Source organism: Gymnodraco acuticeps, unplaced genomic scaffold (assembly GCF_902827175.1).
Source record: "Gymnodraco acuticeps unplaced genomic scaffold, fGymAcu1.1, whole genome shotgun sequence".
Classification (NCBI taxonomy): Eukaryota; Metazoa; Chordata; class Actinopteri; order Perciformes; family Bathydraconidae; genus Gymnodraco; species Gymnodraco acuticeps.
The window spans coordinates 1,233,077-1,256,669 of NW_022992289.1; the positions used below are offsets into that span (position 1 = coordinate 1,233,077).

At 38.7% G+C, this 23,593-nt stretch overlaps 1 protein-coding gene across 1 annotated transcript; it reads right to left on the reverse strand.

Annotated features, from left to right (window-relative positions):
• Positions 1 to 1,903: 1,903 nt before the first annotated feature.
• On the reverse strand, positions 1,904 to 21,975 carry LOC117540832 (putative ferric-chelate reductase 1). Its single transcript, XM_034207702.1, has 8 exons — positions 21,899 to 21,975; positions 8,456 to 8,556; positions 7,701 to 7,801; positions 5,963 to 6,169; positions 4,387 to 4,497; positions 3,764 to 3,905; positions 3,342 to 3,488; positions 1,904 to 2,521 (listed from the first exon to the last, which is right to left on the reverse strand). Exons 3-8 carry the CDS (start codon positions 7,797 to 7,799, stop codon positions 2,469 to 2,471), a joined length of 759 nt encoding a protein of 252 aa, XP_034063593.1. The 5' UTR covers positions 7,800 to 7,801; positions 8,456 to 8,556; positions 21,899 to 21,975; the 3' UTR covers positions 1,904 to 2,468.
• Positions 21,976 to 23,593: the final 1,618 nt, after the last annotated feature.

Here is a 23,593-nt window from a genome sequence, read left to right on the forward strand (position 1 = left end):
TTAGAACGAAATCTAAAATGAAAATTGTAAATAAGCAATCTGTATGTAAAAAACCACCTGTATGTAAATTGTAAATAAGCCATCTGTATGTCAAATATGTCTTATATGTCTTAAATGGTATGATGAATTGGAAATGGGGGACCCTGATGTAAACAAGACGAAAGTCTTTCTCTGGTCTGCATCCCCTTAACAATTGTATGTTTTGAGCTGTACTGTACTGTACCCAATATACAAGCTGTTAATAAACTTTTCAATCAATCAATCAGCAGCTTTCTCTTACCACCGAGCTGTGATGGCGGTGGCGCAGTACTGGGAAAGGATGCTTGTTTTGGGTCATAGAACACCCCGGAAAGCCGGGGTCTGTGATTGAGCGAACATTCAAACAGCACCACCCACTCCGGTGTGGCCTGGTGTTTAAAACATACTCACCTGTTGTCTTTGAAAGTCAGTCTTTCCTTCCTACAAATATTTCTTCCTTGATTTCGTCTTTGAATAAGGTTTTAACTTTGTCTGTTTTACATAAGGAAACGGGTATTTAAGTCATAATTGTGAATTATGTTTAAAATGTTATTTTTGAGATTAATGGCAAATCACAAACCCTTTTTTTTCAGTTGTTGTGAATGATGCTGAGGTGATGTCATTCTATGGCTGAGTCTACTGACCAAAGACATCCTCTCCTTGGCCTTGTGCCAGCCAAAAGCCGCCTTAAATCCAGGAAAAGTTTCCTGAAGAGCGTCCCACCCCTCGGAACACCGAGCATAAGCAGAGTCACTCGGTGGGAAGAAAGACTTGACAACCTCCCATCAGCAACAACAATGGAGCTAAAGGCGAGCGAGGCACTGCCCCCTGGAGCAGACACCAACTACGCAGTGTGGAAATGCCTAAACAGAATAAGATCTGGTGTTGGACGTGCAAAAGCCACTCTCGCCAAATGGGGATACCTAAATGACGGGGACGTTGTGTGTGACTGCGGCATTGAACCACAAACCATGCAACATCTCCTGATATGCCCCCTGCTGGAGCAACCCTGCACAACATCAGATTTAGCAGAGTTTAATGAGAAGGGACAGCAATGTGTTCAGCTGTGGCTGAACCACATCTAACCAAGCCCTGTAACTGACTGCCTTGTGGACACGATAAGAAGAATATGGCTGAATCAATTAGTTGATTGACTCGGACAAAAAACCTAGTTATTGTGAAAAAGTCACGTTTCAAGCATAGATTCCCTGTTTGATGTGCTTTATGGTGAAAATGTGCCCTCTACTTCTGTCTTATTCAAGAGATATCTGAGTGTTTTATAGTTTTAAACTGGTAATAAGACCGTACTAAATTGCAATCACTGTCAGCTTTAAATACTTTCAGTCAGACAACTCACGTGTTTCTTAATATGTTTATTAGAATCAGCATATAGTTTGAGTTTGGCGTCTAGGCTCGAGCCTCATCACTCCACAGATTAAAAAAGAACATTGAGTGATGATTAGATAACTATCCCCCGAGCCTACAGGTGGAAGCTGGGGTGGTGGTGGGGCAGGCGAGCAGCAGCAAGATGAAACACAGCAGCAATAGCAAGTGAACACAGCAGTGGCAGCAGCAGCTAGCGAGGCAGAGGCAGGAAGACCTGGCAGCTTAAATAGAGCGGCATGTTTAGGAGAATGTGTTTGGTTGGTTGTAAGAGGGACGAGGTGCGTCACGTGTTAATGTATCATTGGTGCTCGAGTTGACTGCCTGAACTAGCTCGCAGGCTTCGCCCTATTACTGGCATTTTTCACAACTCGTTCACATTTTATTCAGTAGCTACCTGAATTGTGCGTTGCGGTCCTAAAGTCATGGTTTGTTATGTGTACCATGATGCATTTTCAACATGTGTATAACAACTCTGTTAATGACATGACTCCACAAACAATTACAATTAAAATGTAATTTAATCATTTATTATTTCCCTTTAAAAAGTATTTTACAGTCACAGTACATTTTACATGTAAATATTCAAACACAATAATGACACAGCTGGTTTGGCTTGGGTTTCCCTGAATGTGTGTTGAAGTTTACTTTAGTTTCAGTAAACAATTCAAAGCCTGCAAATGTGTGTTTATAAAAACTACCTGAGGTGCTAGATAGGCTGGATCAGATGGAAACATATTACATAAATGCAAAACTGTAATTAAAACACTTTTTTTCTATAGCCCTATGCAGGAAATTAATAACATCATTAATAATAATAATAATAATAATAATAATACATGGGATTTGTATAGCGCTCTTCCTAATGCTCAAATACGCTTTACATTTGAACCATAACAAGTGTTTAATCTGGAGTTTGATCACAAAGTACATCTCAAGAACAAACAAAGTGCAAAATGACCTTCAAACATGTCTTAATGAGTTCAGTGAAAATATTTTTAATAAATAGCTTGACACTCGGTTTCTTTCTTTCTTCATGGCATCAAACTGGACAGCTCTCTCTCCTCTCAGACTCTCAGCAGGACGGAGAGCGTGAGGACGCTCAGCAGGAGCAGCACAGCTGGAGGGAAGGAGGAGAAAGATGTTTATCACAAAATATTGAATCATTAAGCTCCTCTGCTGTTTGATTGTTACCATGGCGCCTCCTTTTTTCTCTTTGTTTTACAGATATCCAGTTTTATATGCAGAGGTTTAAAAAAAGATGGATCCAGTTAAATACCTTCACCCAAAAACCATGTGAATTAATGGAGGTTTTTTTGTCTAAGAATCTCCCTTCTACTCTAGATGATCCTCTAAACATGTCATTTGTATAGTGATGGTCATATTTCAACCTGCTTTAAGAAACTCATAATTCTACGTCATAAAAAGTTATAATATAGTAGAGCATTAAAAAGTCATAATATGCCACATTTAATGCTATGTTACAAAGGAAAACAATATGCTTTAAAAAGCAATTGCAAAAAATCAAAGTATGTCATAGAAAAATATAGTAGGTTAAAACAAAATATCATAACAATCATGGTATAATAAGTACTTATAGATGTCATGAGTATAAACAAATGTTATATTATAGCATGCCATTAAAAAAACATAGAAAATTATGTAATAAAACATTCTCAAAAAAGTCTAAAACAAATAAGGACAATGAAGCTTTAAAAAAATTGTTTACATAATTAATACTAAATTCCATATTTCCAGGACACTGTAGGAACAATACAAAGTTTTTCCTCTTCCCACCATTTACTGATCTTATCTCTCAGTATCTAGTTACTAGTCGTGGATTGCTCTCAAATGTGTTGAATCAGGACACCATATACTTCTGGACCGAAGCTTCTGAAAACCTCAAGCTGGAGAGAAATTATATATGTGTTTTTTCTTACCATGAGGCTGGAGAGCTCCACTGTTGTTGGGCATGGTGGTGTTGCTGGGCATGGTGGTGGGTGCTGCTGTGGGGGGGACGTTGCTGTCGGGTTTGGTGAGGTCCAGTGGTTTGCTGCCGAACAAGAGATTGAAGGCACCGAGAACACCTGAACAATCACAAGAGGAGGACAGATCAGTGGGAGGTTAGACATGTATTGACAAACCTTGAAGATATAGTTGAATGCATTGAATACAGAATCATATATCTATTCATAAACATTTCAAAGTGGAAGTAGTTAATCTGTTCTTATCTCTGGATATAAGCGTGCAAATCTGTAATGATATATTTTTTAAATGTATGCCAAAAGGGAGAAGACAGTAAATAATCAAGCACTTATAAATAAAATAGTTATACAGTGTGTGTATCTGTGAGTGTACTTACTTCCGTTAAAGCTTCCGTTCCCGAGCAGGACGGAGAAGGTAGTGGCTTCACTGCTCCTGATGTTGGAGGCGTTCACGTTGGGGACAGTGAACTCACACTTGATCATATTTCCGTTCACCATGCCACGGATTTCTTTCACTCTCTAGAAAAAGATAGATAATGTAATAACTGTTTCCAAGGCTGTGTGCTGAAGCCAAGGATAACATCTGCTTCACTGAGCAACTCGAATCTAACAGCAGCTGCCTCTCAAAACCAGACTTTTCAGTTTTCACATGTACAAATCTAATGTACAATCTAATGTTGGCATTTGATTGCAAACAGGTGCAAACAAATCGAAATGAACGATCTCTCTAGATTAAGAAACTATCAGTATTCTAAATTAAATGTGCGACAGTTGAATGAATGGACAATAATCTGAGTATCTGAGCAATATGTGCATTCATTAAATCACTATCATTTTCTCATATTAAGATTACATTGTAAGCAGTAGAAAAAAAGATATGAAGGTATTTCAATTTCTGGTTCTCCATTGTTTCATATCACATAAATAAGTACATTTCCCTAAGTGTGAATACATGAATATGCCAACATCTCTCTGTATGAGTGTACATTTGAAATCTCACCGTCTCAGTTGGAGTGAGCATATTGTCAGTGTTGTTCCTCTGCATTGTCCGGAAGAAGAACGTCCCGTTGTCCGAGCTGTTCTGAGCGCAGATGACAAGCATGCTGGTCCCCTGCGGAAAGAAATATTGGTGAAAAGATGAGATGGCTTCCTTGAAGTGAAGACAATGACACATAGCTACAGTACAGTGTCTTTGTTAATGCGTCTGGAGTTTAGTTTCCAGCTCATTTTGTTTTGGCTCTGTGTTCACCTGAGATGGCTGGTGTTTGCGTGGCCATTGTACGTTCTGTGTGTGTGTGTGTGTGTGTGTGTGTGTGTGTGTGTGTGTGTGTGTGTGTGTGTGTGTGTGTGTGTGCTTCCTTGTTTGCATCATGTCTTTTTTTGTTCCTGCAGGTCTCACATAGTTCTGGAAAGTCATTGCACATTATGCCTCAAGATATTCGTGTAAAAAACTCTGATTTGTTGATGTGGAGAATAGAATAGAAAATTGGGGAAAAATGCCCCTTTTGCTAAATTATAACAACAACTTTGACAGAGTGTTTGGAGACGGGAGGAAAATTCAGGAAAAGTCACAGAATTAAAGTTATTACAAATAAAACGTGATGTTCTCTGAGGTTTGAGTGCTCGATTTACAATAAAACGTTTAAAAAATACAAGAAAAATATTTGTGAAATTATTTTGTCATAGTCGTTGGAGAAAACGTGTTAATAAAATAACGAGAACAAATTGTTGTTGTTGTTTTAAAAAACAAGTGTATGATGCATCAAGAGTGTATAAATTATATTTGGAAAAGACAGAAAGGCAGCAGCACAATACACAAACACAAGAAGGTCATTCTGAAGCATGAAAGTATAATATTCAACTTATTTTTAAGTGGTCTTATGCTATATATCTTCAGCGTTTAAAGAAGTTGCACAATTGATGACAGTCTGACATTTTCCTTCAGTTTAAATCTTAGCTTAAATGTATGAAATGTTATATTTGGCATCTGGGTAATGTTGCGTGACACACAAGATGAAACGTTGATGCGTGAGTACATAACACATCATTGTAATATCAGGTAATAAAACACCGGTTTATTAATTCTCTATGGAAACAAAGCAGCCGTATGGTGTTCCTCAAACAAATGTAGGCAACTATTATGTTATTATGTATGTGTCCTATTTCAGGGGCTGGATCCTCTAAATCACTAAACACCTCAGAACGTAATAAAGTAATCCTCCCAGCCCTGTTGAGGTTCTTGCTGCTTAAAATGGACATAAGACACAATTTAGGAGTCCAATTTAGCAAAAAGGTGCTTGAAATTGGCCACACTGGTTTATTATAGACATTTTTGTTTTAGCTGGATGGTTTTCTATTTATTTACTTGTTACTTTTTGTTTTGTTTGTCTTCTGTCTGTGTGGGATTTTGTTTGCCCTGATGTTACGCAGTATTTACATTGTTACTCTACCTATTTTTCCTATAAGTGAAGATTTTTTTACCTACTTTTGATACATGCACTGATAGAATAACTGTATGTATATATAAAACATGGCCACACTGCATGATTGTGTGTGTGTGTGTGTGTGTGTGTTACCTCTGAGGCGTTGGCAGTGAGTCCCAGAGCGATGTATCCTGCAGACTCTCCGCTCAGCTCGACGGAGAGTTCAACCCCGTTGGGAGGCACTGGGACGGAGGAGACCGCGGAGGCAAACAGACAGGGAGAGTTTCCAGAGGGGTCACAGTTATTTGGAGTCTCCACACACAGTTTGGAGACTCCACAGCCATCTCGAGTGATGTTCACCTGTCAGACACACATCGAAACATCAACACAGGCTTTAAGGGTCCCCTATTATACCGTTTTTCATCAATATATTATAGGTCTCAGATATATACAAACATGTCTCTGAAGTGTTTGGCTCCAAACACCAAACAGATCATTGCAGCATTACCCATAATCCCCTCTGTTTCAGCCCTGATTCAAAAGTGCTGATTCTCTGTCTGTTACTTTAGATGAAAATAAGGAGCCCCTCCCCACGCCCCTCTGAGAGAGATTTGGTTACAAAGAACACAATGGTGCTCTAGGAGGAGATTCAGGTGATAAGGTGGGTGGGGGGGGGGGGGGTTACCCTCGGTTGGTGATTGGCTAATGGTTACACAAGACAAAAAATCGTTATGACATCATAAAGTGGCCAAAATCTGATCAGCTCATTTTCAGACAGGTTTAACTTTTTATATAAATGGATCAGGACAAAAAGTGAGAGAATATTTTTTCCTGAAACGTTCAGAATCTCTTTACACCGAGGGGACATGAGGATGATCAGATGATGGACTTCATTGTGTGTTAGGGATCTATTCCTAGGGGGGTATTTAAGGGCAAAACATAGCTGTTTGTGTGTAGTTTTGAAATCAATAGTATGTTTTAAGCATTTAAAAAAAAAAGTATTCATGAAAAAGTGGATTTTGCATAATAGGTGACCTTTAAAGATCTGCGGCTACTCTCAGCTGGCCTCATTCTTTCCTTCATCTATTTTGTAGTTAGATTACATTTTATTTAGCTGACGTTTTGTGTAGAAAGTGATTTACTATTTCAGCAATCAACCATGAGGATACAAACTCGGGAAAGCAAGACGAATACTGCAACTACACTACCTTTAAATTAGACCAACAACTTGTTGTGCTGGTGCATTAGCTTCAAACATTTCTGTCAACTGTTTTTATTAAATGGTCTTCTTTTTTTGTTTAATGGCCAAAGTAGCTAACACTTGTTTTGCTTTGCTGAGTTACACTTCACCAATTTGACAATTTGTCAGTTTACTCGGCATGTTACATAATGTCCTATTTTTATTTCAAAAAGCTTTTTTAAGTTTGTGAGATGTCTAGAAACTATTGAGTTGCATTATGGGAAGTGTAGCGTCCACTGTGTTTTGGATCTTGACCAGTACCTGTCAATGTTTAGGCTATTTAGAATTGTTCTTGATTTGTTTTAAATATTGATACTTTTATTATTATGGACCTCTTAGAATCAGAGCCGTGTTTTGTTTGGCAAAGTTATGAATTTGAGTCTTGAAGTCAGGCAACAACTTCTCAATGAAAGAGGAAAGAGAAGTCCAGACCGAGGAAATATGGCAGATTTTAAATACTACACTATACAGATCAACCTGACCTTTTATTAATGAGCTGCTACATTTAAAAATGTATTTGTAAATTATTATCAACCCTTCAAAATACAAAGGAAATTGGTCCTTGGAAAAATATGTGTTGGTTACCTGTTTGAAGTACAAAGGTCAAGCAGGTCATTTACATTCAGAGGATTGCAGTGAAAGAACTCCCACCTGTGTATTATTGGAAAAAGACAAATGAGCCGTTCCCTGGACTTCTGGTGACAGAAAGAGCAGCAACGCAGCGGCCAATACGATCAATCCTCCTTCCATTTCTATCAGGATGACAGTGATCGACAAACAATGGAGAGTTAATGTTGAACATGTCTGATTTGAGAGCCTTTCCATCACCGATTGACCCTCAGTTTTATTCAAAAATCTGAATTAATCCCAAAAATATTCTTTCACTCTTTAATTTAAGCAAGATTGTACATTTTTTGAAAACACATAATGAATTTTACAAATACAGCATTTGTAGTAATGGATTATAATTGTTAGAGTTAATACATTTGTGAAATCCTGCTTTAAAATGATATACGAAAATAAAACAATCACAATCAGGTCTTCAGACCTTCGTTTTCCTCAGCAAAATGATGAAATCACTAAAAAAAGATTACTTCTATACTCTTACTTTGTATCTACTAATAGTCCATCTTACGTTCTTTGTCAGGCTTTTGAGAGAAATGTAGCAAACTTAAACATCTACAAACTTAAAGTAATATTGAGTTCTTTAATTATCTGTAAACCAGAACACTTCTCAGTATCGTTCATCTATTCCAGGAAAAGTAAAAACGTCATAAAGGACAATGGTCTTTGAAATCACACAGCAAACAACAATAAGAGAAAGAAGTGGCTATATATTATTAAAATGAACAATAACAAAACATTAAAAGTAACCACTCAGTAATCAGGTCTCTTAAGAGACTTACCTGAGGTGTGAGAGTCAGACGTGGAGTTTAAAGAAAGTTTCTTCAGCTTTTTTTGCTCCTCTGTGTGAGAGCTCCTGTGAGAATGATCAGCACTGATGCTGCTGTGGGTGATAAGGGATGAGGGATGAGGGAGGAGGGAGGAGGGAGGAGGGAGGAGGGAGGAAGGAGGAGGGAGGAGGAAGGAGGATTAGGGGGTTTCTGCAACATCCTGGAACAGGTTTGTCTGCACCTGACTGACAACCCGCATGATGTGTTGAATCCGGGAAACAAACACAAGAGGAAACTCTGGTTCTCTGAGAAAGAGACGTAACCCATCTGTTAGTCAAAGTCAACTTTATTGTCAATCTTCCAGTTAGTGTGACAGAGAGAGAGATCGAAATACCGTTTCCCACAATCCTGAATACAAAAATACAAATATATATAAAAATATGTATATACCTATATATACACAATCAACAGACAAATTGCACGCATTAAGACCTAAATAAAAGCACAACAATCAATATATATATACAAAATAAATTAGAAACTGAATCTCAAGTTTAATGTAGTTTACATGTTGAGCTTAATTACATCGTTCTTTTTTACCTTAGCAGATAATGATTTATTTAAAATGTAATGTTACATCGTTTGGTGTCTAAATTCTTGACCTACATTCATAAAAACACACGTTGAGCATACAAGTATGCCAAAGTTACAAAAGGGCTCTTTTGAACATCTTTCTAGAACCTATTACTTGAGTTGAGTATCTGTAAATAAAGTCAGTGATTTAAGCTGATTTTCTTTTATTGATATAACGGTAACATTTAAATAAATATTAAGTGTAAGAAAATATAACTATAATTTTCAGTAACACAATGCCAACAATTCAATAAAATGAACTGATCATTTAGCAGTGAGGGCAAATCAAAGAAGTTGAAATAACTTTTATCCATGGACAATGACACATTCCTGTCATTATTGTAACTCATCGTGACATGTGATCCGTTGTTGCTTCACAGACGTCACCGTCAGTGAGAACACTGCCTGTAAAGTGAAATACAGATCAGGCCGAAGGTGTGATCTAATTCCCGTCAGAATACTGTGATGGCTTCCTGATATGTTTCCAGTCAAGGAAACTTTGATTTCCTTTACACATTTTTCTATAAATAAACACCCTTCCACACTTCAATTGAATGTGAAAGAAAAAAAAAACTTAAAGTAATGTCACTTGTTTTCAAGCAGATGCTTTAAGATCAATAAGATTCATTTTAAGTTAAACTATGCAAACATTCACATTTAATTTAATTTAATTAAAATACAACACAACTGTCACAGACCTTGTGTTTCTCTTTATTATACTCCTGTCAAAGTTGAGAGGTCTTAGAAACTATATTTAACCCATTATAGGACACTTTGCTCTCGGATTGAACACATTTCTTTCTTTTGTTGTTACCCTTTCTTTAAAGCAGACCTCACCCTTGCTTAACAAAAGAAACTGAGCAAAAGGAGGTGTTTATGTCTCATTCCTTTACAAAGTAGAGGGGCACTGTTTTACTGGTAAAGTCCCCATTGTCTTAATTGTGGATATTTCTCAAAAGGTAGATGGTGGGAAAAGAGCACTGAAAGCTCTGGGTAAGAAACCTCAAGAAAATTAATTGGTGAACAAGTTTCTCTTAACTCATAAGAACCCAGACCCATTTCTACTTTTGGGAAACTTAAGGGGAACATCATTTAGACTAAATAGACCACTTAGAACACATTTCTGACAAGAACCCCCCCCCCCTCGTGTCAAATATCTGAAATGTGACATAATGGTCACATTGGGATTTAATGGTGAAATAACTCTTATTTTTAACTTAATTAATGAGGATGATTTTTTGGTTTAAATTAGTTTGAACATTCTTTGAATTGAAGAATAAGAACATATTAACTCAATATAATTGAATCAGCTAAATTAACTGAGCAGATCATAATCATATTTCTAATTGTGCATATATGTCACTTTGGGTTTACTGTGAAAGTTTAGGGTTAACGTCCCGATGTGACACAGCAATGTTTGTCTCATTTGTTTCATATCAATTTGATCAATAAATGTTTCCACAACAGGTTAAATGTAATAAAGGACATGTTATGTAAGCATTTTAATTATTTGTAAGCTTTTCAAATGTAGCTCATGGACATCATGGGCATGTTGTCATGGGAACACAAAATCAAATGTCCTGGACCATAACCCACCAGACTGTTCAGTGTGTGTCACTTAGGGACTTCATGAGATAAAATAAACAACAAGTCCTCCAACTCATACGACCAAATAGGTCGATTGTTCAAGCGCTTAATACGACCTATAATCACGTTTTAAAGTTTTCGACCTCTAGTGCTCCCGTTGATTGCAAACGTTACAGAGGGTCGTTTATTCACAAATAACCCTCTCTGGAAAATCCTAAATTGTAGGATGGTTTGGCCGTTAAAATGCTTTTTGATTAGATTTCTAGCGAGAAGTGTATATTGTACTTTTAGAATCCACGTCCAGTCGATATGTAGGATCTATAGTTTGATAGATATTACGAAGATGATTTGAGGTCTCGCCAGGAGAACGTGTATGCGGCAGCTTCCATGTAAAGTTAGTGTCAACCCTCACGGGGTGAAAACAGTATATCCGGTCTCGAAGTTTTCATAATAAAACCAATGATCAAATGATTTAACAGTGATATCTGCATTACTCATCCACTAAAAAACATCAGTTTATCCTTGTTAATTATACGACATTAATTGATTTAAATTGTGTATAATGCTTTTGTGTTTTTCCCATAGGTTTTTCTCTTTCGATTCTGAGAGACACATTTCTTTTTTCAGAGGTTTTGATAATCCTTGATGTTTTAGCCGCAATGCACATCCGGATATGGTGTTTATGCGATATGAAATCGGAAAACATTTAAAAAAATATAACATTTAAAATACTTTTTTCCAAAGAGTGTTCTTGCTTTTCTCTTTGGAAGTCATCACATAACGGCATTGTAATACACGGTTCGGCTGCATTAAATATTACACATCTGCCGTAGTTATTTATTTATAGAGCCCTGATCAGAAGATCTTTGGACAAACTGGAAGAAATGCCGCCGAAACTGAATACGTGACGTGGATCATAAATATATCAGCAATTAAACAACATCTTCCATTTCTCTTCACACAATACGTCTCCTTGCAGTATCAACACTAATTAGGCTGACTTTTATATTTGATCCAATTGGTAGATAGGCTGTATTTACACCATAACGGCGCACAGCTGATAGAAAGGGACTTGTTTTTTAAAGATGTTACTGATTTTCTTTGAATTAAAGAATATAATATACTGAGTTGAGAGAATAGTCATGGGTTTTGGGTGATGGGAGACACTAGACCACTGTTTTTTTAACCCGCACCGCCTAGTGGCTAAAACATTATTGAATTTTGTTGTTGAATGTTATATTTGATGAAAACATTTAAATATTAAGAGTAGCCTACATACAAAATAGGGGGAAAGTAGAAGGCAGGATAGAAATATAGAATATAAAATATCAAGAAGATACTGTAGTGATCTCTACAATAAAACAGTTTAGTGCAGGACGTCCAAAGATATTAAGAGGAGGATGTGCAAAACAGACAAACTAATAAGGCTTTATTTAAACATTAAAGAATACTTTAAGTTAAGGTCTTCTTTTGAATAAGAAAAAAAAGTTGGGGATATCAACAGATAAATATTAAGTCTGACAAAGTACTTAACGTCTAATATATTGCATAGTTTATTTTGGATCCGTCCGAGTCCAGTTTTGGAAAGTCTGCCGTGGTTCCATTCCATTTCAAAGAGCTGTTTGACACTCGGCGTAATCTTGTCGCACTGCCACTCCAACATCCAATCACAGAGCTTGAGGACTAATCATGGGGTTTGTAAAGCAAAGCGGATGTTGTAGTCCCAAACGATAGCTGAGGATTCTGGGTAGTGTAGTGTCTTCGGAAACTCTGTAGTGTCTAAACTCCGAAAAAACTATTTGTTTTCACCCCGTGAGGGTTGACGGCAACTTTACATGGACGCTGCGTAAAGACGTAGTATATACACGTTCTCCTGGCGGGACCTCAAATCATCTTCGTAATATCTATCAAACTATAGATCCCACACACCCACTGGACGTAGATTTTAAAAGTACAATATACACTTCTCGCTAGAAATCTAATAAAAAAGCATTTTAATGGCCAAACTATTCCACAATTTAGGATTTGTGAATAAAAGAATCTCCGGAGCGGTTGCAATCAACGGGAGCATGTTGTTTCTTACACGACCACTAGAGGTGCTACACTTTAAAACGTGACTCTGGGTCGTAGTATGCTGCTGAACAATCAACCTATATGGTCGTTTTTTGTGGGAGGACAGGCTGAAAATAAAGGCTAAAGCTGTATAAGGCAGAACATTTAAAGTTAATGTGACACCCGTGTCAAAGTGGGTCCTTATGGGTTCAAACTAAATGTCAAAGTGAAACACAACAAACACAGCTTCTCCAGTATTGTAACGAAAGCATCTAGCGTTGTTCCTCCGAAAAAACGAACGATAAAGTGTACAAACGGACTGAGTAACACCTGCTAATGTAAAATAAAAACATTTTATGGAAAGAAACTAATGTCTCTTTTACTAGAAGTTCATATTTGTACCTGATTCTCTTGGCTTTATTATATAAGTAACGCCCTTACAATAATAGACAGTAAGCACATGTTTATGTTAGTTTAATAAATGCTTGAATATACTAAAAATATATTTTCTTTCTTAATTCAGTTTCACAGCACTGACAGGAACAGTTTTGTGAGAATAATAACTTGTGAGTAATATTTGACAGAAATACTGAACCCTTTAGTTTGATGTAAATAGTGATATATTTTTGCTTACTTTACTCTTTATAAGTCTGTGTGTGAATACATTTGTGAATCAGCCCCTTCAAGTCCTTAAATCCTCGAACTAAATACACCTGATCTGATCCTCTCCTTCTCAGTTTGTACGATAACATTTGAAGAACTAAACACGAACAGGTGGAGGGGAAAGGTTTGTCATTGGTTTCAATATTATGAGTTTTAAGCTCCATTCAAGTGTGGGCCCATTAATCCCTGTTATTGTGGATGGTTACAGTAGAAACTCCATTTGAATTTGAAAACCCTCAGTATGTATCACTGATCGACTATGAATGAGCTCTTATTGATCTCTCAATGTGTTCCGAAGGGAAAATGCCTCCCTGGTTGAAAAGTTGGTACTTTGCACTCTCTCTTTCTTTCTTGGACTCTCTCTTTCTTTCTTGGACTGATGTTGCACTCTCTGATCATTCCTGTGTTTTCTTTGAGAGCTCTATTTCTGTTCACAAAAATGTTCAAAAAGAGGTAACCACAAAGCGATATTTAACTGAAAATACTAGGGAAATGTTTACTCAGAATTTTTCTTCCACACTTGCCCCTGCCAACATCTCAGTAAATGAGCTAGTAGATCATTTGAATTAAAAAATTAAAAATGTTATAGATGCCATTGCTCCAACTAAGGTAAAGGAAGTGTCTGGGAAGAAAATATCTCCATGGAGAAAGGCCATGACCGTGAAAACAGAAAAAAGAGAATGTCGAAAAGCTGAACGTAGGTGGCGAAAAACAAATCTCCAGGTTCACTTTGAAATCTATAAAGAGAGACTTGGCCTTTATAATTTGGAATTGAAAAACGTATGACAGTCTTTCTTCTCTGACATCATTACCAAAAACAAAAACAATGCAAGTGCCTTGTTTGCTACCGTCGACAGACTAACTAACCCCCCAGTGTCAGTAGCCTCTGAATTTCTATCCACCAGGGCATGCAATGATTTTGTCTCCTTCTTCACTGACACAATTCAGAAAATCAGACAAGCAGTCAGTGCCTCTGCATCAGGTACAGCAAATGTGTTGTCCCTATCTCCACTTAACATCAATTCAAACACCATGACACAATTCCATCAGATTAATGATAAAAACCTAGAGGACATTATTCAACTTCTGAAATCCTCCTCCTGCTGCCTTGATATTATTCCAACAGGATTTTTCAAAGATGTTTTGCCTTGCATGGCCTCAGATCTACTTCATATAGTAAACAAATCTCTTCATTCAGGTATTTTTCCACAGGCCCTGAAAATTGCAGTCATTAAACCGCTCTTAAAAAAGAATAATCTAGATGCTTCAGTAATGAACAATTACAGGCCCATATCAAACCTGCCATTTCTAGGTAAAATCATTGAAAAAGTTGTTTTTCAACAGTTGAGTAATTTCTTGCATTTAAATAACTGTTTAGATGTGTTCCAGTCAGGCTTTCGTCCAAACCACAGCACTGAGACTGCTCTTGTAAAGGTCTTTAATGACATCCACTTAAACACAGACAGTGGCAGAACTTCAGTGTTAGTATTATTAGATCTCAGTGCTGCGTTTGACACTGTTGACCACAGCATATTACTCGACCGACTGGAAAACTGGGTGGGACTTTCGAAAACAGTTTTAAATTGGTTTGAATCCTACTTAAAGGACAGAAACAACTTTGTTTCTATAGGTAAATACACATCTGAGTTGACAAATATGACATGTGGGGTTCCTCAAGGCTCCATCTTGGGGCCTCTTCTCTTTAACATCTACATGCTACCACTGGCTCAGATAATGAAAAACAATAAAATAAGTTACCATAGCTATGCGGATGACACACACATTTACATAACCATTTCACCAGGAGACTATGCTCCAATTCAAACACTGAGTAAGTGCATTGAACAAATCAATGACTGGATGTGTCAGAACTTTCTCCAATTAAACAAAGATAAAACTGAGGTAATGGTTTTTGGAGCCAAGGCAGAACGTATAAAAGTTAGCGCTGAGCTTCAGTGTGCAATGTTCAAAACAACAGATAAAGCCAGAAATCTAGGTGTAGTCATGGACTCTGACCTGAGTTTCAACAGTCACATTAAAACAGTTACTAAATCAGCCTACTATCACCTAAAGAACATATCTAGGATTAAAAGACTAATGTCACAGCAGGATTTGGAAAAACTTGTAGATGCTTTTATCTTCAGTAGACTCGACTACTGCAATGGTGTCTTCACAGGTCTCACTAAATATATTAGAAAGCTGCAGCTGATTCAGAATGCCGCTGCTCGAGTCCTCACTAACACTAAGAAAGTGGATCACATCACTCCTGTTCTGAAGTCTTTACACTGGCTTCCTGTGTGTCAAAGAATAGATTTCAAAAATACTGCTGCTGGTTTATAAAGCTTTGAATGGTTTAGGCCCAAAATACATTTCTGACCTCCTGCTAAATTATGAACCATCCAGATCTCTCAGGTCTTCAGGGACTGGTCAGCTTTCTGTCCCCAGAGTCAGAACTAAACATGGAGAAGCAGCGTTCAGTTATTATGCTCCAAATATCTGGAACAAACTCCCAGAAACCTGCAGGTCCGCTGCAACTCTGACTACTTTTAAATCCAGGCTGAAGACTTTTCTTTTCTTTTCTTTTCTTTTCTTTTCTTTTCTTTTCGCCTCGCCTCGCCTCGCCTCGCCTTGCCTTGCCTCATTTTGGTCTGATCAACCTGCAGGGTGTATACCTAAGGTGTGTTGTTACTCAAAGTAAAGCTACTGATAAACAGACACACTGAGGGAAGATCGATGAGGAAAGAAAACCCTTAACAGTCTGCAGTCTGTTTGATGAGGGTTTAAACTAAGCCGTTGTCACGCACATTAGAGTTGTAATGCAGCCAAGTGGATGACATTCTTATAAGTTGCATCATTAACATAATATTACAGAGTGTTTCCTTTAAGATGTGTGGTACAGCTGCTTTTAGCTGGCAGTTAAGGTGTTACAAAAAAAATTGATTACTGTAAAATCCCACCTACATCTTTGAAAAATGCAGAGATCTTCCACTTCAGGTTCATATCAGTATGTAGTGTCTCTCCTGGGACATGTCTCCATGCTTTAATGTTCAAAAATCTCTTTATTTTTCTCATACTGCCTGTGCTGCAGCACCTCTTTTCACCCTCTGTCTGAAACCAGAGCCCAGTCTGCTCTGATTGGTTAGCTGGCAGGCTCTGTTGTGATTGGTCAACCGCTTAGAGATGTCCCGCCCCCCCTTAGCCTATCACGTATAATAAATTGGAGCGAGTGTTACATAGGGATGTCACTGAAGTAAACAAAGGAGTCCAATGTAGTCGTTGTAGACCATGCACAAAAACCTATCGAACACATAGAAGGGAAAACCCACCAAAAGCACAGTAGGGCCTCTTCAAGTAGTAGCACAGTTTCAGAGCAGAGGACACTGATCACACTGCTTTGTTATTCCAAAAATGCTTCCTGTGTCTTATTACTGTAAACTAAAAGTGTTCCTCATTCTGTGAGATGACTATTAAGAAAGATATGAACTGAGCTAATGGAAAATATTCCAGAGACTGCCTATCCCTTCTTTTCATGTAGTGGGAATGCTGTTAACTATCTGTTCTTCTACACACAACATTTTTTATTATTCCGCCTGCTCTCTTCTTCTCCCACATTCGACATCCACATTGCAGAAACTCCGTTCAAACATCAAACGTTCAGCTCGGTCGGGAATCGATTGCTATTACTTTTCTCATGTTACGGTTCATAACATTCATAATTCCCGAGATATAGCCCATAATTCATCAAATGTTTAACATTTTAACTTTAACATTGCACAGCTCGTTAAGGCAGAGTGCGTGATGTCAGAGTTAGAGTGGAGGACAGTTTGAAATTCGCCTTCATATATTTGTTTAAACCCGCCATAATTCCCAAACCCTACATTCCTGAGACATAATTTTTCATGTCAAATGTAGGAAAACATCTCTTAGCTTGAAAAATGAAAACAAATTAAGCAAAAAAATTAAACAAAATGCCTCTAGTCTTGAGGGCATGAAGTGACAAAAACTTTCAACATGTCTCCATTAAAGCCCATTGTAATTTCAGGCTGATATTTCCTCACAGCAGCCGCACACCTTTAGTTAATCTGCCAAAAAGGCCACATTATTGACCCGAAAGTACACAAAAAGCACACTTCAGATACTCAAGGTCCTTGAGATGCTTCACGCTTTGAAATGTCACTGATATCTGTTATGGTTCTTCCACAAAACGTTCACATGTAAGAGGTTTATCTCTCATTCAGAACAATGGAAACATTTGATCTCTGCACACCTCGTTAGCTCAAATATAAACACCTGTGTCATGGAACACGATGATGTCATAACTCCAGCTGACATGCTCAGAGCAGCAGCCTTCAGATAATGGTTAATGGTCCTGCCCTCAACAGCTCTACGTCAATTATGGGGTGTCATCATATGCCGTTTCCATGGAAACGCATCCCTCGCCATAAAAGACGATGTCGCTATAACTCCTATGATAATGTTCAAAAAGTGCTCAAACTTCATATGTGTCCAGCCGTGAAGACATCTACGGGACAGTTTTGAGATTTCTTCAAATGCCGTTGCCATGGCAACACAATGCTCACCATGAAACACGGTTTTCTCATAACTTCAGTGAAAATGCTCCAAACGGCCCAAAACTTCGTTTAGTAACGATGCAGCCATCAACGCATCTAAGCGTATTATGGGATGTCATCACATGCCGTTGGCATGGTGACAGATCATTCACCATCAAGTTAGTTCAAACGTTTGCAGTTCAAATATTCTGCTGCTTTTCCAAGCCTTTTTACTTTCTTTTCTTCTCTCATCACACATTCAAGCCCCCAGTATTCATGTATCATTTCAATCTAAATTCTTCACTTTCTTCTTACACATTACATTTCAGCATAGCAATTCAGCGTCAGCTTTTCAGCATAAAGCACTCCCACTAGCAATTTCTTCAGGAATTGCATTCTCTAGTTTAAAATGTTACACAATCTGGTCGAGAGTGACAACATCATCTGAAAATCTGATTTTTAAATGTTTGTTTAGCGAAAAAGTTTTTGATTTTAGTCTTTAAATAAAGTTTGAAATGTTTTTATTCCATTTAAATTAGATAAATATTAAAAAGCCGTTAGATTGAAACACTTTTGTCCTGTGAACCAATTCACCATTAAAAAGAGCTCTATAAAACGACACACTGTTATTAACACAAAGTATACATGCATATTTGTATTAATTTGTGTTTCATTAAACCCAAAGTCTGTCGTTTTGTGTGTACTATACTCAAAAATAACCTTGCTTTGTAATGAGAAACTTTCTTTGGATAAGACTCATACGATAAGAGATGTAAAGATATAATAATAATACATTTATTTTGTTAGCGCTTTTACAGGTGCTCAAAGTCGCTTTACAGAGATAGCGAAAAGAAAATAACAAATAAATATAGTTAAAGTCAAGTTAAAATCAAGCAATACAAAAACAATCACACATTAAAAGCCAGATTGAAGAGGTGAGTTTTTTGAAGGTGGTGAGGTCAGTGCAGTCTCTGATTGGTTGTGGGAGTGAGCAGGTCTTTGAAGTCGATTCTTTGACGGACGGGGAGCCAGTGGAGGTTCTGGAGGAAGGGAGTGATGTGGTCTCGGGAGCGGGTGAGGAGGCGGGCAGCAGAGGATATGTTGGAGTTTATTGAGGAGGTTGGATGGTATGCCGTAGAGCAGGGGTGTGCACACTTTTTCAGCTTGGGAGCTACTTTTAAAATGACCACGCCCAAATGATCTACCTACAGGGCCGCCTCTGCCCCCCCCCCCCTGCCCAGCGAGCGGGGGGGGGGGGGGGGTTTGAGCTAAACGACTAAACGGCGGATAAACTGTGGCATTTGCGCTTCAGATGAGGAGGTGAGGCCCCCTCATAACTGCATCAACCCGTATGGCACAATAAAACTCAGTACATGTTATACCCTTTCTTTAGTAGAATTGTATAAATTGACTAACTAGGTAATCAGCTCGTCTGTCATTTGCAGCCCATGCGTGGTGAACTGCGTGTTAGAGAATATGAGATCTCAGACTGGCTTACCTGTACGCCAATCAAGTGGCAAATGCCATAGTAAGGATGGAGGATAGGCTAACTTAAAAAAATTAAATAAATGCCATGCGATCTACCCACACTACCTTCGAGATCGACCGGTCATATTGGGTACCCCTGCCGTAGAGGATGCTATTGCAGTAGTCGAGTCGTGATGTGATAAATGCACGTATCAGGGTTTCAGCAGCAGAGGAGGAGAGTGATGGGCGGAGACGGGCAATGTTTTTGAGGTGGAAAAAGGCGGTCCTGGTTTATGTGGTGATTGAATTTGAGCTGACTGTCGAAGATGACTCCGAGGTTGCGGATGTCAGGGGGGGGGATAGAGTGTTGCCGTCAAGGGTGAAGTTGAAATTCTGGATGGTTTTGGTACGGGATGGGGGGACGATGATGATGTCTGATTTGGCACTGTTCAGTTGGAGATAGTTTGTTTGCATCCATGCTTTTACTTCTGAGAGACAGTTGGTGAGAGTGGAGTGTGTTGTGGGGATGATGGTTTTTGATGAGATATAAAGTTGGATGTCATCGGCGTAGCAGTGAAATTGAAGGTTGTGGCGACAAATTATTTTGCCAAGGGGGAGCATGTAAAGGATGAAGAGGAGGGGGCCAAGCACCGAACCCTGGGGGACACCTTGGGACAGAGGAGCAGTGGAGGAGGTGCAGTTGTTGATGTTGATAAACTGATGAGGTGAGGTAGGATTTCAGCCAGGAGAGTGAGGTGTCGGTGATGTTGAGTGATGATTCAAGGAGGGACAGCATGATGGTGTGGTTGATGGTGTCGAATGCTGCGGTGAGGTCAAGGACGATGAGGATGTTCAGGTTGCCGGAGTCAGAGAAGAGGAGGAGGTTGTTTGTGATTTTGAGAAGAGCTGTTTCCGTGCTGTGTTTTGATCGGAAACCGGATTGAAATGGCTCAAAGAGGTCCTTGGAGCTGAGATGGGATTTTAGTTGTGAGGCAATGACACGTTCAAGTATTTTTGACAGAAAGGGGAGATTTGAGATGGGCCGGAAGTTAGACATGATGTCGGGTGTGAGGCCAGGTCTTTTGAGAATGGGTGTGACAGCAGCCAGTTTGAGAGAGGGGGGAACTGATCCAGATCTGAGGGCAACACACTCTCACTCCCTAAGCGTCCAGGAGCGACGTTTGGTCAGTGTCCGTGGCGTGCAGTTGTGACGCTCCTAGGCTCCTTCAGCGTCATAAAGGGACGCAAATAGCTTTCAACTGATTGCAATGTATTCCCATCTGCGGCGGGATTTGACGCTCATGGAAGCACGGCATTCGTTTGTGTCGGCTGCCCTTAAAGGCAATGTGAGCGTCCATTCCCATTGGATAACGGAGAATTGTACACCCGGAAGTAAGTATTCCTCTTACTGTCGATTGATTTTACAGTGATATCTGCACTACTCATCGACTAAAAAACACCAGATTATCCTTGTTAATTACACAACATTGATTGGTTTAAATTGTGTGCAATGCTTTTGTATTTTTCTCCTTCGATTCGGAGAAACAAATATTTTTTCTGAGTAAAGGATGGCAGAAAACACTACACTACCCAGAATCCCCAGCTATCGTTTGGACTACACCATGTGCTCTGTTTGACAAACCCCGTGATAGTCCTCAAGCTCTGTGATTGGAGAGTGTGCTCCGAGGGTTACGCCGATTCTCGAACAGCACTTGAAATGGGATGGAACCACGTCAGACTGTCCAAAACTGGATTTGAACGGGTTCACCGCGTCTCCCCCTCCCCCCCCCCCCCACCCCGTCCCCGTCCCCAGAACTACACATGCTGGCTATTCTGTTTCGCAACATGCTCTCTATCTATGGCACGTCTCTACTGGGAGTTGTAGTTTTAAAAGACGTTTTCGTATTTCCCATAATAAGAAGTTGCCAGTATTAAACTGTGTACATCCCTGGAGGTTTAGGGGATAGGAAACACTCAAATGTAAAACATATAATTAATAAATGGGTGAAAATTGCTTGTGCCCATAATGGGCAGCATTCATATATATATATATATACACATGCCAGCTAAGGTCAGAAGAGCTTTATTTAACAGCTGGTTTTATGTTTTTGACCCCTCCTGTTGTTAATTGATAACATTACTGTCATAGTCTGCTCCATCATTCACCAGTAGTTTTCCATTCACCTGTCTCACCTGTTTTCCACACCCACTCATTAGCTCACTCTCTTTCTCTTCTGCACCCATTAGCTTCTGCCAGTATTTAAACCCGCACCTTACACACACTCTTTGCCAGATTGTACTTTGCCTCATGCTTGTCTTTCCCGCGTTTGAAACTAGATTGCCTACCCGGTTCCGACCCTGCCTGTCCTCGATCTGCCTGCTCTGCCTGTTCCCTGATCCTGCCTGTCCCTCGACTATCCTGTCTGGCCTGTTATCCGACCCTGCCTGTATCCCCGCTGACCGCCTCGCTTACTCCCTGACTCTCTGCCTGTCCCTGACTCACCTTCTGCCCGCTGTCCTCCGGTGCGTTAAACTGCTCGGTTGGAATTCCTCAGATCCAGTGGAATCTCCAATAAAGTGTATTACCAATTCTCCTTGGTTTCTCGAGTGCTGCATTTGGGTTCTCCTTAAGATTGTGACAATTACATTACATTACATTACATTAATTGATAAGCCTGAAACATGCACTTGTCAAGGTTCAGAGGCAAATTTTGCAAATATGGCAGTAGCCATCGATCAGCTTAAGATAAGATATACTTTATTGATCCCAGGTTGGAAACATTTGCGTTACATCAGCATGTGTTACAGTTGTACATATGCAGTGGTGTTTATTTGTAAATCATTTAGTATAATCACACAAATTCTGTGTTTTATATTTAACAATTCTGTGTTCTTTATGTATTGATTGTTCAATACCTGACAAGGCCGGAGATGAAATATCTACATACATCTTATAAGAGTATAATACATGATGTATAATATCAGTTAAAATAAGTGCTTCAACATAGTTAACATTGCTGGAGGAATGCACAAATATTGATAGATGTCTTGTAATAAGCTATTGAGGAACCTGCGACCCAAGTTTTTCATTCAATGCAGAACTACACCATAGTTGTGTGGGCCTATATGATATGTCAATAAACCTTAGAAAATCTTGAAATCTTGAAAGGGATGTGCAAAATAGTAATTATATACAGTCTTTAGTGAACTATTAGTAGAGAATAACGAGTAATGAATATACTTTATAGGGATCCTATTAATATCTAATAATAAAAATAATGAAATTCAATAACATGCTTTAACCACTAGGTGTACCTTTACATCAGCTGTGCACCTTTATGGTGTAAATACAGCCTATCTACCAATTGGATCAAATATAAAAGTCAGCCGAATTAGTGTTGATACTGCAAGGAGACGTATTGTGTGAAAAGAAATGTAAGATGTTGTTTAATGGCTGATATATTTATGACCCACGTCACGTTTTCAGTTCCTCATGTTTGTCTAGAAGTCTTCTCATCAGGGCTCTATAAATAGAGAACTACGGCAGATATGTAATATTCAATGCAGCCGAACCGTGTATTACAATGCCGTTATGTGATGACTTTCAAATTGAAAATCAAGCACACTCGGAATAAAGTATTATTTATTTATTTTTAAATGTTTTCGGTCTGTTTCCGGTATTTGTTAATGACGATGTGCTGTGAGATGTGAGACTGGAATTGCACAGGGGAAAATAACGTATCTTTAGATGTGGATTTTGTTAAACTAATTTGTTTGCGCTGTGGACCAACACTATACATTGACGGGGAAGGGGGTAGCAATAAAGATAACACCATTAAACAGTTACACAACATAACAGAAATAATATCGATAGCAGCGTCCCTAGCAACCACCTTGGTAACAATGAAAACGTCGCTATTTCCTGAAGTAATCTTCGTAATAATTAGCAAACTAAAGATCATGTACATCCACTGCACACATAATCTGAAATAACAACTCATATTTCTCGCATCAAATGACATCAAAACGCATTTTAATGGCCAAACTAACTTTAAAATAGGCATTTTCCACCGAGAATAAAACGAAGTTCGGCCATGTTTTCTTTTTCTGCAGGGAGAAATTTGAACATCACGTGACATAGACGCCAGCCATTGGAATGAATGGTGAAAAAAAACGGGGTTGTCAAACAGAGCACATG